This window comes from Alexandromys fortis, unplaced genomic scaffold, assembly GCF_014885135.2.
Source record: "Alexandromys fortis isolate MF-2015 unplaced genomic scaffold, M_Fortis_MF-2015_v1.1 scaffold_235, whole genome shotgun sequence".
In the NCBI taxonomy this organism is placed as follows: Eukaryota; Metazoa; Chordata; class Mammalia; order Rodentia; family Cricetidae; genus Alexandromys; species Alexandromys fortis.
In genome coordinates this window covers 1163052-1178149 of record NW_026068114.1, presented here as the reverse complement: position 1 = coordinate 1178149, position 15098 = coordinate 1163052, and the positions used below count along the sequence as shown (strand labels likewise).

Here is a 15098-nt window from a genome sequence, read left to right as displayed (position 1 = left end):
TCAAAACACTCTAGTAGTCACCGTTCTGCTCTCTCTCTCTCTCTCTCTCTCTCTCTCTCTCTCTCTCTTTTCTCTCTCTCTCTCCCTCCAGCATGTTTAGTGTCTGATTTAGCTGAGAATGTCCAGTATTTGTCTTTCTGTGCCTGATTCATTTTATTTAAAGGACAGGATTTCATTCTTTTAACGATTGAGTGATAGCCCATCATGTGTGTGGGAGCACATGACTGCAATCCTGGCACTCAGAAAGCTGAAGAGGTAAGATCATGAGTTCAAAGCCAGCTTAGGCTACATAGTGAGTACACCCTAGGCTACACAGCAAGACTCCGTCTCAAAATAGGACATATGTGTATGTATACAGATATCTTTATCTGTATGTTATACGTGTATATAGACAATGCATGTATATATGCCATATTTTCTTTATGTATTTATCCATGGAAAGATACCTAGGCTGATTCCGCATTTTGGCTATTGTGAAAAAAAAAAAGCAGCTGCAATAAACATGGGGGTGCAGATAACTGAAACTGATTCTCTCCTCTTTAGATATATAATTAGTAGGGGAACTGCTGGATCATATTGCTGTTCTATTTCTAGACCTATGAGGAACCCATCATTTTCATGATTGTGCTAATTTGTGTTCCCGCCAACAGTGAGTGGGAATCCCTTTAGCTTCATGCACTTCTAGCACACATGGGGACTCTTGACAGTCTCCAAATCCCTCATTTTGTCTTCTTTCCTTCACGTGACTTCTTGTACCCTGTACTCAGACTGAGTCCCCAAAGCCAGCCTCCTCCATTGCACTTCTCGGCCTTGTGACTCCCATGGCCTTGGCCTGCTCAGTGTAGCAACTCCCTGCATCATGCTGACTAAACCCCCACCCCTGGCCGAGGCTTCGGTAATGGCCTTTTGTCTCTCTGCTTCCACCTTGCCCTCTACAGAGTCATTTCATAGAAGATCCAGAGTAAAACACTCATGCGCACTTCCCAGTTATTTTTCTTAGCTGTGTCTTAAATGTCAGGCTCAAGGTGTCAACCATCTACTTAGTTTAAAGCTAGCATCTTATCTCTGGATTACTTCAAGTTGGAAAGAAATAAGAGTGCTTTTGATTAAGTGGCAAGCGGTTGACAGCGTCACTTTAGCAGATTAGAATCTGGAGGGTGAAGTCAGACAGGGAGGCCAGGTGCCAAGTCCTTCTAGAGGAGCCTCTGAAAGTCACACATCTGTCCCAAGGTGTTGAGGGAGCACTGACATAGAAAAGCTGTCCTACACACCCAGTCTAGCCCAACTGTGCCGTGTTGTTTGCTTTTGCTAAGCTTCGATCACACTTTTTTAAATGATTTATTATTGAATTGAGGGAGGAACATACACCACAGAGTGTGTGTGTGTGTGTGTGTGTGTGTGTGTGTGTAGGTCTGAAGCTAACCCACGAGAGTCAATTCTCTCCTTCCACTATGTGGGTTACAGGGGTGGGGCAGGCCTTCAGGCATGGGTGGCAAGCCTCTTTACCCTCTGAGCCATCTCAGGGGCGCTACATTGGACAACTAAGTAAATCATGCTTAAGGCCAACATAGGTGGCCTTTGAGTTTCATCTTAAATCAATACTCCTCTCTCATCCCCAAACCTGAACTCTGTTCCTCGTGAAGTCCCTTATGATTCATTTGCCCAAGAGAATGCTGTGAGAGAAATAAGACAATCTGGCCATATTTTTAAACATAATTTAAAACTCTGTTTAATCCCTGAAGATGTCTGTAAGCTACAATGTCTGAGCAAAGTAACCCTGAAAGCCACACAAATCACAAATCACATTGATAGCTATTGTTGAGACATTCAGGTGAGTCTCTCCGGTTACCCAAGCTTAAGTATTTATTATGTACAACCACTTTCTCAATATATCTCACACTTGGCTTCACACTGAAGATAAGAAGCCAGCTCTTGTGAGTGGAGAGTGTCTCAGGCTCCAGCTTGGACTGTTAGTGAATTCTATTTCCCCCAGCGTGGGTGGAATCTGGCACTTGACAGTCACCAGTGTTGGTGAAATAACAAAGACACTCACAAGCCCACCCCTTTGTGAACAGTTCAGCCAATCGGGCGACTTGGGGAGGCAAGAGAATGAATGGTCAGAGTGCTGCCATAGTCCTGATTCGGGGGACTCTCAACAAGCCAGATCCAGCTGTTCGAAAATCAAATGGAAAAATACAACAGCGAAGAAAAGAATTTGTTTAATACAGGCTCTACTGGATATGTGGGGCCAAGTGCGTTCAGCTTCACTGGTAAGGGACAGTTGGCACTCTATCTTCCTATAAGGGCACACTCTGCTTCGTATTGTAAAAAGGAGTCCGCATGTGCCCACTGACAACACAGTCTTCTTTTTGAGTTCATCTTTAACCCAGATGTAATCCAGGTGGTAACTTGATTCCAGAGGGTCGCAGGGATTTGAGATCCCGTACAGGACACCGCCTCCTTGACCTGGTTGATATAACCTCATGTCAGGCTCTGAGTGTTCCTGGAGACATCTTCATGACGGCAGAGGTCAATTCCCTTAGCCATTACAGGACTGGAAATACATACGGAAACAGCTTTGGTCCTTCATAGGACACGGCCAATAGTTTTACCACACACAGACATTCTGTCTGCAAGGCTACTCTTGGAATCTTGTTGGGGGAAAAGCTCTCTCACACCTTACTTATGTATTTTTTAAGACAAGGTTTTATGTATCCTAGGCTGGTTTTGAACTTGCCCAGTAGCTAGAGATGACCTTGGTCCTCCTGCTCCCACTTCCCCAGAGCTAGGATTACAGGTGCCATTATGCCCAACTAATACGGCCCTGGGGATCAAACCCAGGGCTTGGTGCATTCGGGGCAAGCAGATGCTCACTGAGCTTCGGTAGCTATTATCTATTAACACATTCCTCCTATGTAGCCCAGGTTAGAACTCTCAATTCTCCTGCCTCACTCTTCCCTGTGTTTCTTAAGATTACAGGAATGTATCCCCAGGTTCTTTTCCTAAGTGTCTGGTCCCTAGCATATCTTAGGAGAGATAAAAGTTAGTCTTATGTTGGTGTTTTCAGTCCACCTTGTATTACCGGTTTTGGGGCATAGACCCCTTAACAACACATGTAGAGCTGCTCAGAATCTGGTCCAAAGTTTAAAGGAGACAGAAAAGAAATGAGGCGGAGCTGACCAAGCCTGGAGCCTGCTGTTAGCTACCCACGGAGCCCAGCGTTTTAGCCAATGTGCCCTTAGTCACAGCCGCACTGCTAGAGCCCTGGTCTTCCGCACCTGCGTGCTTCGGCGACGTGGGAGCGCGCCCTCTGGCGGCGGCGCGCTGCACCCGGAGCGCGCGCGCGGGAGGAAGGCGCGGGGCCGAGGCGGAGCCTCTCTGGGGATGGCGGGGGACTTGCCGCGTTTCCTGCAGGCGCTGCCAGCCGAGAGCGGACCCGAGGCGGTGCGGACGCGGGTGCAGGATCAGGACTTACAGCAGTGGGGCCTGACGGGTGAGCGGCCGGCGAGGGGGGACGGGCGGGAGCCGGGAAAGCGCCGGGAGGCGCAGGCCCACTCGGGGACCGGCCCGGCAGCCTGGAGCGTCCCAGCCGCTCTAACTCCTCCCAGTTCGCGGTTCCCTCGCCAACTGTGCATGCGCACTCACTTGTTGCAGCTCCATAATTAACTCTCAGAACTGTGTAGGACGCCGAGCCTCCCAAAGTTTGTCCTGTCGTTCCCTCCAGTGCGTTCGTGTTAAGCCCGCTTGTCCTTACGAGCCCCATGGTGTTCGGAGTCCAGCTGTGTAGGCTCCGGGTGTGCAGACCCCAGTTGGACCAGGAGCCCCCGCTTCCCAGGGCTCCCACTCTGTTCCGCGCCCCCAGCATCCTTTCCTGGGAATGTGTGCTGGCTTAACGGAAAGTCAGAACGGCTCATCAGTCGTCACACTGTGTCCATTATTTCTTTCTGTCGAGAGCAGAGCGAACTGTGAGCTGTAGGGTGCAGAGAAGCAAATTAATACCGGTCCTCGGACCCAGTCCCTTAACTAGCGGACAAGTGCTTTTGAAAGTTATAAAGAAGCATTGACTTAACTTATTCGGTGTGCCAAGTACCACGAACATGTGAAGGGCTTGTTCTGGAAAAGCAACAGAAGGAGCCTTTCTGCCAGGTGGTGGCGCACGCCTCAGTCACTCGTGTGTCAGAGACTAGCCGATCTCTGTCTGGGCCAGCCTGGTCTACAGAGCGAGTTCCCGGGCAGCCAGTACTGTACAATAGAGAGACCCTGTCTTAAAAAAAATAAAATAAAATAAAAAGTGCCTTTCCTTCGGCTTAGAGGAAGGACAGGTGCAGATGATGAGGAGGTGGAAGAGAAAGGTGAGATTCCTGGAGTCCTGCAGACCAGGTAGTTCATATTAGTGTTTTTCTTTTATAGTCAACTTTTAAATTTTTATTTTTGAGATTATAATTATAACAAATCTCCCCCACTCCTCCCTCCAAACGCTCCCATAAACACTTCCTTTCTCTCCTTTAAATTCGTGGCCTCTTTTCTCCCACTTGTTACTGTATGCATATACATTACATACATAGACATTCCTAAGTGTAACTTACTCAGTCTGTTTAATGTCACTAGTATGTATGTTTTCAGGGCTGACGGTTTGGCACTGGACATCCAATTGGAGAAGACCACTTATTTTGCTCTAGCTCTCCTCAGTAGCCTAAAGTGTTTTTGTGTGGAGTTGAGGCCTCGTGGGCTTCTCTTTGTCCATTTTGGCCTGTTCATTGGTATCATTCTCATGTTTAGGCAGTCATTTTGGCGAGACTATGACCGTAACTTCTGATGTTACTTAGGAGACCCAATTTCACAGCAAAGTCCCCGATCCACTGGCTCTAAAAATCGTTCTTCCCCCATGTTCACCATGTTCTCTGAGCCTTAGGTGTGGGAGCGTTTTGTAGATGTATTTATTGGGACTGGGTTTCACAGATCTGCAATGTGATTGGTTCTGTATTGGTGGTCTCAAGTCTGTTGCAAAGAGAAGTTTCCTTGACAAGGGGCGAGGACTGTTCTTACCTGTGGTTAGAAGGATAAATGTTGATAGATTGTTAGGGATTATGCTGTCTTAGTACATTAGTGGGTGTACATTCTCCTCCATTAACTATGACTTCACTATCAGTGAGTAGTTATCTTGGATTTCAGGACCAGGCCTGGTCGCCCTCTTGTTGAGCAGATCTTAAGTCCAGTTAGAGAGCTGCTAGTTACCACCCAAGTGTGCATGCCACTACTGTGCCTCATGGCATGCTGGTTGTTGGCTTGTCTCATCGGCGGCATAGCTGGGTAAGACTGTTGCTTGCCTCCGACCTTTGGAAGCTTGCATGATGCCTTCTGGTATACCATGAGAGCTAAGGGAGAGGGCATTCAGAGCAGTTCCAGCCCAGGGGTGTTTGGGCCCTGTTTCTGAAGTACATGGCATCTTCAGCAATAGGCACTTACCTTCTACCTCTGGTGGGCAGCCAGGGAAACAGCAGTGAGCTGTATGTTTTGGGAATCTCCTGGACAGCCCTGACCAACAACTAAAAAGAGGGCTTCTCATGTCTGATNAGAAGAGGGCACCAGACCTCATTACAGATGGTTGTGAGCCACCATGTGGTTGCCGGGAATTGAACTCAGGACCGCTAGAAGAGCAGGCAATGCTCTTAACCACTGAGCCATCTCTCCAGCCCCTCTTATTAATTCTTATAACTTACATTAACCCATAATATTTGTCTGTGTTAGCCTCGTGGCTTGTTACCTTTTATCAGCGATGCCTCATCTTGCTTCCTCTGTGTCTGGATGACAACTGCAGACTGAGTCTTTCCTCTTCCTAGAGTTCTCCTGTTCTCTTCGTCCCGCCTCTACTTCTTGCCTGGGTACTGGCCAATCATCATTTTTATTAAGCCGGTAAAACTTGTAAAACTTTACAGGGTATAAGACCATTATCGGGCTGGAGAGATGGCTCAGAGGTTAAGATCACTGGCTGCTCTTCCAGAAGTCCTGAGTTCAATTCCCAGCAACCACATGGTGGCTCACAACCATCTGTAAAGAGGTCTGGTGCCCTCTTCTGGCGTGTGGGCATAGGAGGCAGAATGTTGTATACATAAGAAATAAATAAATAAATCTTTAAAAAAAAAAAAGAATATTGTCCCACAGCAGATACCCTCATTGGTTTTGGTTTTTTTGTTTTTTTTTCCCCCTCCTCTCTCCTAAGTAGTTAGCCAGGTTTCCAGTACCAGGTTTGGTTTTTCTCTGGTTGAGCAGGTCTTTCCTTCCCACTGCCCTGGCAAGGCTTCCTCTCCCGTTACCTTTCCTCCATTTGTGTATCTAATTTAAATCTGGCTTTGTGAACTGGCCTCTGTGTGTTCAGCATATCTTGATTCTTGATTATGTTGTCTGTGTGTCTGTTTGCTTGCCAGTGGCCTTCAGAATGTTACTTTACCTCTTATCTCTCTCTCTTTTTTGTATGAGTACTCTGCATCTGTACTCATACAAAAAAGAGAGGCACCAGATCTCAGTACAGATGGTCGTGAGCCACCTTGTGGTTGCTGAGACTTGAACTCAGGACCTCTGGAAGAGTAGCCAGTGCTCTTGACCGCTGAGCTATTTCTCCAGCCCATGGAATGATACTTTAAATCATGCGGAAGGTCCAGAAATAGGTGCAGATCAAATCAGGCTGCATTTAACACACCCAGAGGGGCATATATGTGTAGGTGCATTCTTGGTAAAAGGAAGTGAGCAGACGAGAAGTTGCAGGTTTGAATGCATGGGATAGAACACCAAATGCAGAAGCATGTGTTGGGGTGTGTGCTTAGGAATGCTTAGCACAGGTAAAGAAGGAAACAGCCAGTACTGAATATTAAAACTTATAGTTGCTCTTTCTGTTTGCCAGAATAAATGCAATATTCTGAGTTGTCAGTCCATTGAAAACATTCAGGCCTTTCCTTCCAGTATGCGTTCATGAAATAATTTATGCTCACGAAAAAGAAATTTTACTTTACAATCCTTCCAACACATTCTCTGTCCTGCCAGTATCTGGTCCTACATGCCCATGGTTAGGGAGGTCCATAACTGGGGTTCCATATGGATATGTTATTGAAACCATAATTTTGAATAATTTCATATATTGATCCATAGTTTAGGCAGCCCTTCTTGGGTATTAGGTATTTTTAATTTTTGCTTTCATAAGTAACACTTATTTTTTATAGCTATGGATTTACTATTGTATTAGATTTATTATTTTATGTGTATGCATGCTTTGCCTCCTTATACGTGGATGCAGTTGAGTTCCTGGCATCCATGGCAGTCAGAAGAGGACATTGGATCCCCTGGGACTGGAGTTACTGATAGTTGTGAGCCACCCTGTGGGTGCTGGGAAACCCAGGTCCTCTGTAAAAGCAGCAAATGTTCTTACCCCTGAGCCAACTCTCCAGGCCACAGCGTGCTTGTCTGAGTACTCTAGATAGTGTATCTACAATACAGAGGGCAAAATGTTTGTATATTTCCATATATTGAGCATCAGTTTCCAGTTTGAGAAGATAAAATAGCTATTTTATTGTTCACCAGAATTTTGGTTTGGTTATGTTTGCTTATTCATCTTTGGGTTCAAAAGGCACCTTAGGAACTTTTTTGGTGTGATAACTATTCTGGAACTCACTCTGTAGACCTGGCTGGCCTCGAACTCAGAGATCTGCCTGCCTCTCCCTCCTGTCATTTGGCTGGCTGGTTGTTCTGTCACTTTGGTTCTCTGCCTAAGACACCCAGACCATAAAGTTTAGAAAACAGAATGTATTTCCCGATTCCTATGGTTTTGTTATGACCTAGCTGTAGGAAGGCAAGCATGTGATTTGGCACAGGATAGCCACAGGACAGCTTGGAGTGGCATGCCTTGATATGTGCCCCAGGCAGTGGTTTGTTTCCCCTCCAGCTTGCTTCCTTAAAGGGGCATCCCCCCTGCTTATGTTCTGCTCCTGTAACCCACCTATTTTGCCCACTCAGCCCCCCATTTGGGAACCCCCTACCCCTGAGCTATAAAAACCTTCCTCACATCCAATGAACCCCAATGTAGGGGAGGCAGCTCGTGTACACAATTAAAAAGATTGCTTTAATTAATCGCTTGCTTTAAATAATTTGGCCATGATGATTTGGATCAGTGGTCCTTTCTCCTCCCGTCTTTGAGATTAACGGGGAGATGAGAGCAGTTGTCGACCTAGAGGGGCAGCTGGGGCCAAGAGACAGGTCACGAGAGTAAATGAAACGACCAGGTAAACCAAATGGCTGGACAATATAGGAAAGGGTGGCTGGGGGAAGGGCAGCTGAGCCCCTGGGCTGGAGAAATTTAGTGTAGGGGTGGAGTATGCCAGCCAGGAGGACCCTGTAACAGTAGGGACTGAGGATCGCAGGGAGAAGTTGTCACCAGAGTCTGCTTCCATGTGTTAAAGCCCTTTGTCCCAGGTTTGAGACCTAACACTATCCAAACAGTATCTCTTGCTGGGGACCAAGTGTTCAAATACATGGGCCATGGAGGACACATGGATACTCCTTCTGAAGCACTGTTCCATGTTGAAGCATGGTCTAAAGTTGTCCTGACCGCATCTTTCCTTAGCATGCACGGTCCGTGTGCCGGCTGTCAATCAGTTGCTTTAGTAATGCTCACTCCCAGGAGTGAATAGCGGTGGGAGACTCCGGCAACAGAGGTCAGAAACTCAGAAGACATCTGTCAGGTGGATCAGGTGACAATGACATCGTGCTTTAGGAGTTTGAACAAATGATAGCTGGCCGCGAGTCTGCATCAAAAGTAGCTGGGAAGTGAGCCAGTGCTTACTGGTCGGGTTTGGAGTGTGGAGGTGAGGCCGTCTTAGAACCTGGAACCTGCTGCAAGTTTTGTTCCTTGGACCGTTTCTGTCTTTCTTTTCTAGGGATTCATCTGCGCTCTTATCAACTGGAGGGAGTCAATTGGCTAGCCCAGTGCTTCCAGTGCCAAAATGGCTGTATCCTGGGAGACGAGATGGGCCTGGGGAAGACCTGCCAGGTACGCCACCGTGAGGGGAGCAGAGTTCACCTCTACGCCATTCATGGCTGTCTTCACCCGCTCATCGCAGCATGTGTGTCTGACCAGGGTGTGAAGTACATAAAGCAACATGATGAGAGTTGCCTTTTCTATTTCTGGTTTTTAAAAATTGTGCCGCCACCATTGTTTGGCCTGTGTTGTTGTTTTACTTACTTATTTTTTTTTTTTAAACGTGTCTGGGAGAAGGCATGATTTAATTAGGAGAACAGTTAAAGGGCCTGGTTCAGGGCTTTTCTCCATAGAAAAGAAATTTGCCTGCCCTGGCGTCAAGTTGATTTCGACTTCCTTAGTACTTTATGTGGTACCTGCTTTCTGGGTCTCTGTCGGGATAGCATAGGGTGAATGTAGGACCTGTGGTTTCAGATTCACTCAGCCAACTGATCGAGACCTGGAGAGTCAGAATGGTGGGGCATTGTTAGGCAGCTGGAGTATTGATATTGACACTTCTGTCTGGATGATCAGCAAAACCGCCATGGGTTGACATGTCATCTGTGGGTTTGGGTTGATAGGGAGTCCAGTTACATCATGTCTCATGGTTAATCATACAGGTTTACTAATCTATAGAATATTAAAGTCAACGTAGTCAGTATACACAGTATACAAACCACAGTGATAGGCATTTCCAAGTCGGGAGAGGCTTCACAAGTGACCGCAGGGAACAGAAGCTAACTGCCCCCTTCCAAGACTCACGCTGTTTGTACCAACCTCGGTCTGAAGCTGTGCAGAGGCCAGCCTGGTCTTAGGTTGGAGACTGCTTCACTTGAGCAGGCACACTTCGCTCATCCATCCAGGTGTTACTCCGAGAGCAGCGTGACCTCTGGAGAGGGTACCCTGGCTGCCGTTAGGACCCAAACTTAATAGACTCCTGCATCAGTGCAGGACCTCCGTGCTACCTCTGTCTCGGCCATTGTCCTCTTGACCTCACTCAGAGTGAACCCTACTTGTCTCTGCCTTTCAGTCTTTAGCTTCCCCCAAATGTGCCACCTCCAAATCTGGTTTGGTAAAGGTTTGTTTAGAATTTATGCGTCTACATCATCAAGACGATATGGTCTGGCGTGCCCTCGTCGTATTTCTGTGTGGTGTTCACACAGGGTTAGTGCCAACCTCACAGAATGAGTCAGGGTGTGTTCAGTTTTCTGGAAGGATTTATGTAGAACTCGTGCTCTTTCTTCATTTAGTGCTTCTCAGAACCCAGCTGGGGCTCCAGACGTTTTGATGCCCTCTCTGCTGTGTGGCAATAGACATGAACTTTCTCAAGTGGCATCTTGAGGGCGGCTGAAGGAAGCAGCTGTGATGAAGCCGAGTCACCCAGAGATGTTTGCCCTGTGCAGTGTGTGCTAGGAGGTCCAGTTGCACAAATAATTTTAGCAGGGAGTTATTTCTACTATAAACCATCTATTTTAAAAACCAGCTGCCAGTTGTCTCTCTTCAGGGCTTTCTGGCCATAGTCATAAACAGCAGTGCGCATGCGTTGCAGACAGTCTGAATTTTGTCAGTTTGATATTGCCATTGTAACTTTGCATTTTGTGTTTTGCAACTATCCCACCTTAAATGTTTTATAGGTGAAAGACCCTTCTTGTGCTTTTGTAAATTAATCTTGATAAAATATTTTGGCATGTCGCTTTCTCAGGGTTTTGATTTATGTTTATGACTGTCCTTCCTTCACCCCCATAGAAATACCTCCGCATTTGGACACAGCATCTCCTCGTGTCTTTATTTTTACCGTGCAATGTAACATCTTTCAGCAGTGTATACAGATGTGTCCTGAAGGAAGTCTTTGGGCTTACAGAGACTTACATTTTATCCGTAATTTATTGGGATTTCCCTATTATAATGTGTGTTCCAGGAAAGCATGTTTGTCTGCTGTTATAAACTGGGCCTCAGAGGATGTCCAGCCAAAAGAACAGACTTCAAGTACAAGTAGAAGGGAGGGAAGGTGTGGAGAAAGAGGGGAGGGGCTTAGGAAGGAGGATCCATTCTCGTCAGGTGAGCCCAGCCAGCACAGACAGTCACTACATGTGGCCATTCTTACAGTCATGTCCTGGTACTACTGGTATTTTATTTTAGAGGGTTGCTGGGCTGACCTTGTCCACCAGGAGCCTTGTTTCCCTTGATTTCTATTCTTCCCTGGCTTTTTTCTTTGCATTAGAGGTTCAGTCACATAAATACTGATCCTTATGGCTTACTAACTACTTAAGTAACTCAGTGCCTAAAATCCCCTTGGCAGGTTTCCTGAGGCTTCCTTGATTCTCCCAAGGAGAAGCATACTCCTTAACGTAGAAAAGGTTGTACACAATTTGATTGTAAAACAAGTTGCATGTAGATGTGTTTGCATGCATGCGTGGTTATCTTTCATGAGGAAATGGATCAGAACAGACGTCCTTTGCTGTGTTCCAGACTATCGCTTTCCTCGTTTACTTGGTGGGAAGATTGAACGACGAAGGGCCGTTTCTGATTCTTTGTCCCTTGTCCGTTTTGAGCAACTGGAAAGAAGAGCTGGAGAGGTACAGAGTAAATTAGATGAAATTTTATTCTTTGCATTGCTTAAGAAAATTTGATAGAATAACAGTGTCTTACACAATTAATGAGTTTATTCTAGAAAGGCCTGAATTGAAGCAAGGTAGGTAGACACTGGGCACCCAGCACGGGAGGGTCCAGGTGTTACCGCTACTGTTTGACAGTTTAAAGGTTGGTGCTCATTTTTAGTGACGTTTGGTGAACTGAAGGGGAGTCGTCCTTTCCATATTGATGTTGGAGGTGGCTGATGTGGGAAGTTTCTTTTTCAAAGTCAACACAAGGCCTTTTGATTTCACTCTAATGTGTGAACATTTCTGTCAGGGCCTTTCCTGAGGCTTAGCTGTGACTAGGTGTGATTTGGAGTCCCCAGGGCTCTCTGGTGCATGGCCTCCAAGGGTCTGTGCTTGGCACTATCTTGTGATGTGTGGTTTTCCAGGAAACCTGCACTGTCCAGTGGCTCTAGCATTTGCTGGCTCTAGCATTTGCTCTGTTCATCTCTTTTCTTTGCCCCAGATTTGCTCCAGGTCTGTCCTGTGTGACATACGTGGGTGACAAGGAGGAAAGAGCCCACCTTCAGCAAGACCTACGACAGGAGTCTCGATTTCACGTGCTGCTGACTACCTATGAGGTAACCGTCTGCTTCTCTAGCAAGAATTCCTGACCTGGGCCGAAGAAGTTGTTAAAGCCACTACAGTTCTGTTTAAACAGAGCGTACTTTTGGGGGTCTGGAGGGAGGGAAGTGACTCTCCATCACATCCTCTGAGAGGCTTTGTGACCGTAGAAGTAAAGGATTGTGGGTTAGTTTCCTTCTCTCTCCTTCCTGCTGCTTCATGGGGAGGGGTCTCGGAAGTGATGCCTGAGCTGCCTCTTGGTTGATGAACAGAAGTGGTAAAGGGAAAGGAGTTCTCTTTTGGTAACTGGAGCACAGGAATGGAGGACACTTAATGTCTTAGTGAGGGTTTCCCTTGCTGTGATCAACACCATGACCAAAGCAGCATGGGGAGGAAAGGGATTATTTCTTCTTACCCTTCCAGGTAATGGTCCATCACTGAGGAAAGTCAGGGCAGGAACTCAAGGCAGGAGCTGATGTAGAGGCTGTGGAGAGCTCTGCTTTCTGGCTTGCTCAGAACCCAGGACCACCAGCCCAGGGATGGCTCTACCCACCGTGAGCTAGCCTCATCCCCATCAATCATCAATCAAGGAGCCGCCCCACAGACCTGCCCACAGGCCTCTCTGCTGGGGGTCCTGTAAGCAAGACCTTCCCCTTAGCCAGACTCCCTTTCGTTTGGACTTAGGAGGCTCAGAGCTTTGTGTCTGAGGCGGTGAAGCAAAGGCAGGACCAACCGCTGCAATCAGAGACATTAACCACAGGAAGTAGCTTGTAGGCACTGGGATTTGTTAACTTCTCGTCCTTACTTTTTCAGATTTGCTTGAAGGATGCCTCATTTCTGAAATCGTGAGTAGGTTGAGCTGCCCCAGGGACTGCTGCATGAGCCGTAAAGTCTTGTGTTCCATTCATACTGTGGTCGCCTGCCCCTCTCTGCATTTGTCTAACTTTGGAGTACTGATTACTAATGTAGATGTTAGGACTTCTGATGAGTGTCTTGTTTCATTTAAGTGAGCAATATTATCTTTTCCTCAAGAGGAATGCATGCCTTTCTCTCTTTTCCTGTCTATTTTAATATAATTTTATTTGGTGGAGGGTACTAGAGATTAAAACCAGGGATTTGCACACGGTAGGCAGGTGTTCTGCTTGTGAGTTCATAGTGTCCTAGCCATTTTCTTTTTATAAGTGGTTTGTCTGCCTGCTCGCCTGCCCTCGCCTGCCCTCGCCGTGTGTGTGTGTGTGTGTGTGTGTGTGTGTGTGTGTGTGTGTGTGTCTGCCTGTGTGTGCAAGCTGACTCTCTATCTCCCACTGTTTCATTGGCTTTCTCCTGTCTGCCATTGTGTGGCTTACTCCAGACCAGCTGACCCTTGAGGGTCTGTCCAGTTCTTGTCTCTCTGTGCCCTGTGTTGCCGCAGGAGTGCTGGGACCACAAATGCACTCCCATATTGGCTTTTCCCATGGGTTGCAGGGATCCAGCTCAGGCCCCCAGGCTCGCTCATCCATTGTTTTCACCCGCTGCATCAGCTGCCTCCCCTCCTCAATGTGTGCTCATCTGTCAGAAAGAGACTGAGAATGCCCAGCAATGCCAGGAAAACTGGTTACAGAGCAAACCTACAAAGACAAAGTCCAGTTCGGGAATGAGAAACGTCCCAAGGGACTGGAGGGGTGGCACAGTGGTCAGAGCGCTTGCTGCCTTTCAGCAGATCTGAAAGAGCACTCACGGGACTGGCTCCCAATCACGTGTGACTCTAACGCCACCTGCAGGCGAATTCAATGCGTCTGGCATCTGCAGGCACCTGTACTCATGTGCCCATGCATTTAATTAAAAAAGCTCCTGAATTTTGTCCTCTGACCTCCACAGGTGCACCATGGTGTGCGTTTGCCTGCACATTTTGTTTCTCTCTCTTGCACATACACCTCTTCTGTGTCCTCTCTCTCTTCCTGTCTCACCGTCTCGCATGTGCTTGCACACACACACTCACAATACAAATTTAAGAGCTCATCAAGACCCTCCAAAGTGTGTGCCCTCTGCTTTGCAGATAAAGAAGATGAAGCTTAGGTAACCCACCGAGGCTCCAGTGCTGTGATAAGCACATGCCCAAAGGCAACCTGGGAAGGAAAGGGCTTATTTCGTCTTACAGTTCATCACAGAGGGAAACCACGAAAGGAGTTTGAAGCAGATATCATGGAGGAACTCGGCTTACTGGCCTGTTCTTCTTGACTTCCTCAGTGAATTTTCGGCAGGCCTAGGGATGACACCACTCACCGTGGGCTGGGCCCTCCTTTATCAGTTAGCAATTAAGAAGATGCCTTGCAGACATGCACGCCCACAGTCCAGTCTGATGGGAGATTCCGCCTTGCAGACATGCATGCCCACAGTCCAGTCTGGTGGAGGATACCGCCTTGCAGACATGCACACCCACAGTCCAGTCTGATGGAGGATACTGCAGTTGCGGTTCCCTCTTCCTGGATGCGTGAGTCGGCAGCCAAGATCAGCTCTCTAGCTAATGTTAATAAATGGCAAAGCAGGCCTCTGAAGTCAGCATCGGTGCTAGCCAGCCTCTTTTTAAGTTCTGGAATGTCACATTTCTCAGGAGAAATACTGCCTTTCTATTTGAGGTAATCTGTTCTAAGCATACTGGCAGGAGGATTTAAGAACCCAAATAACCAAGGAGCATTTATAATGCTGACTCGGTATGAGTCCCACGACATAGACGTATTCTTTCAGTGTTAGCTAAGATTCTGTCTGCAATCGCTGTGTTGTCCTTACTGAGGATGGCAGGGGAATGTAGTGTCTGTACTGAAGAGTTGCATTGTGGACATTTAACACTATGCATGCTAGCAGTATAAACAGTCTGGAATCATTTGGATTACAGACTCACAAAGTCTCTTCGGGGG

At 47.1% G+C, this 15098-nt stretch overlaps 1 protein-coding gene across 1 annotated transcript in view; it reads left to right on the top strand.

Annotated features, from left to right (window-relative positions):
- The first annotated feature begins 1741 nt into the window (after nt 1-1741).
- The window catches only part of Chd1l (chromodomain helicase DNA binding protein 1 like), a 52287-nt gene continuing 38930 nt past the window's right edge, over nt 1742-15098 (top strand). The window contains 5 exon segments of the mRNA XM_050124781.1: nt 1742-3493; nt 8925-9037; nt 11474-11580; nt 12107-12221; nt 13018-13049. Coding sequence (XP_049980738.1) covers nt 3385-3493; nt 8925-9037; nt 11474-11580; nt 12107-12221; nt 13018-13049 — 476 coding nt within the window. The 5' untranslated portion in view covers nt 1742-3384.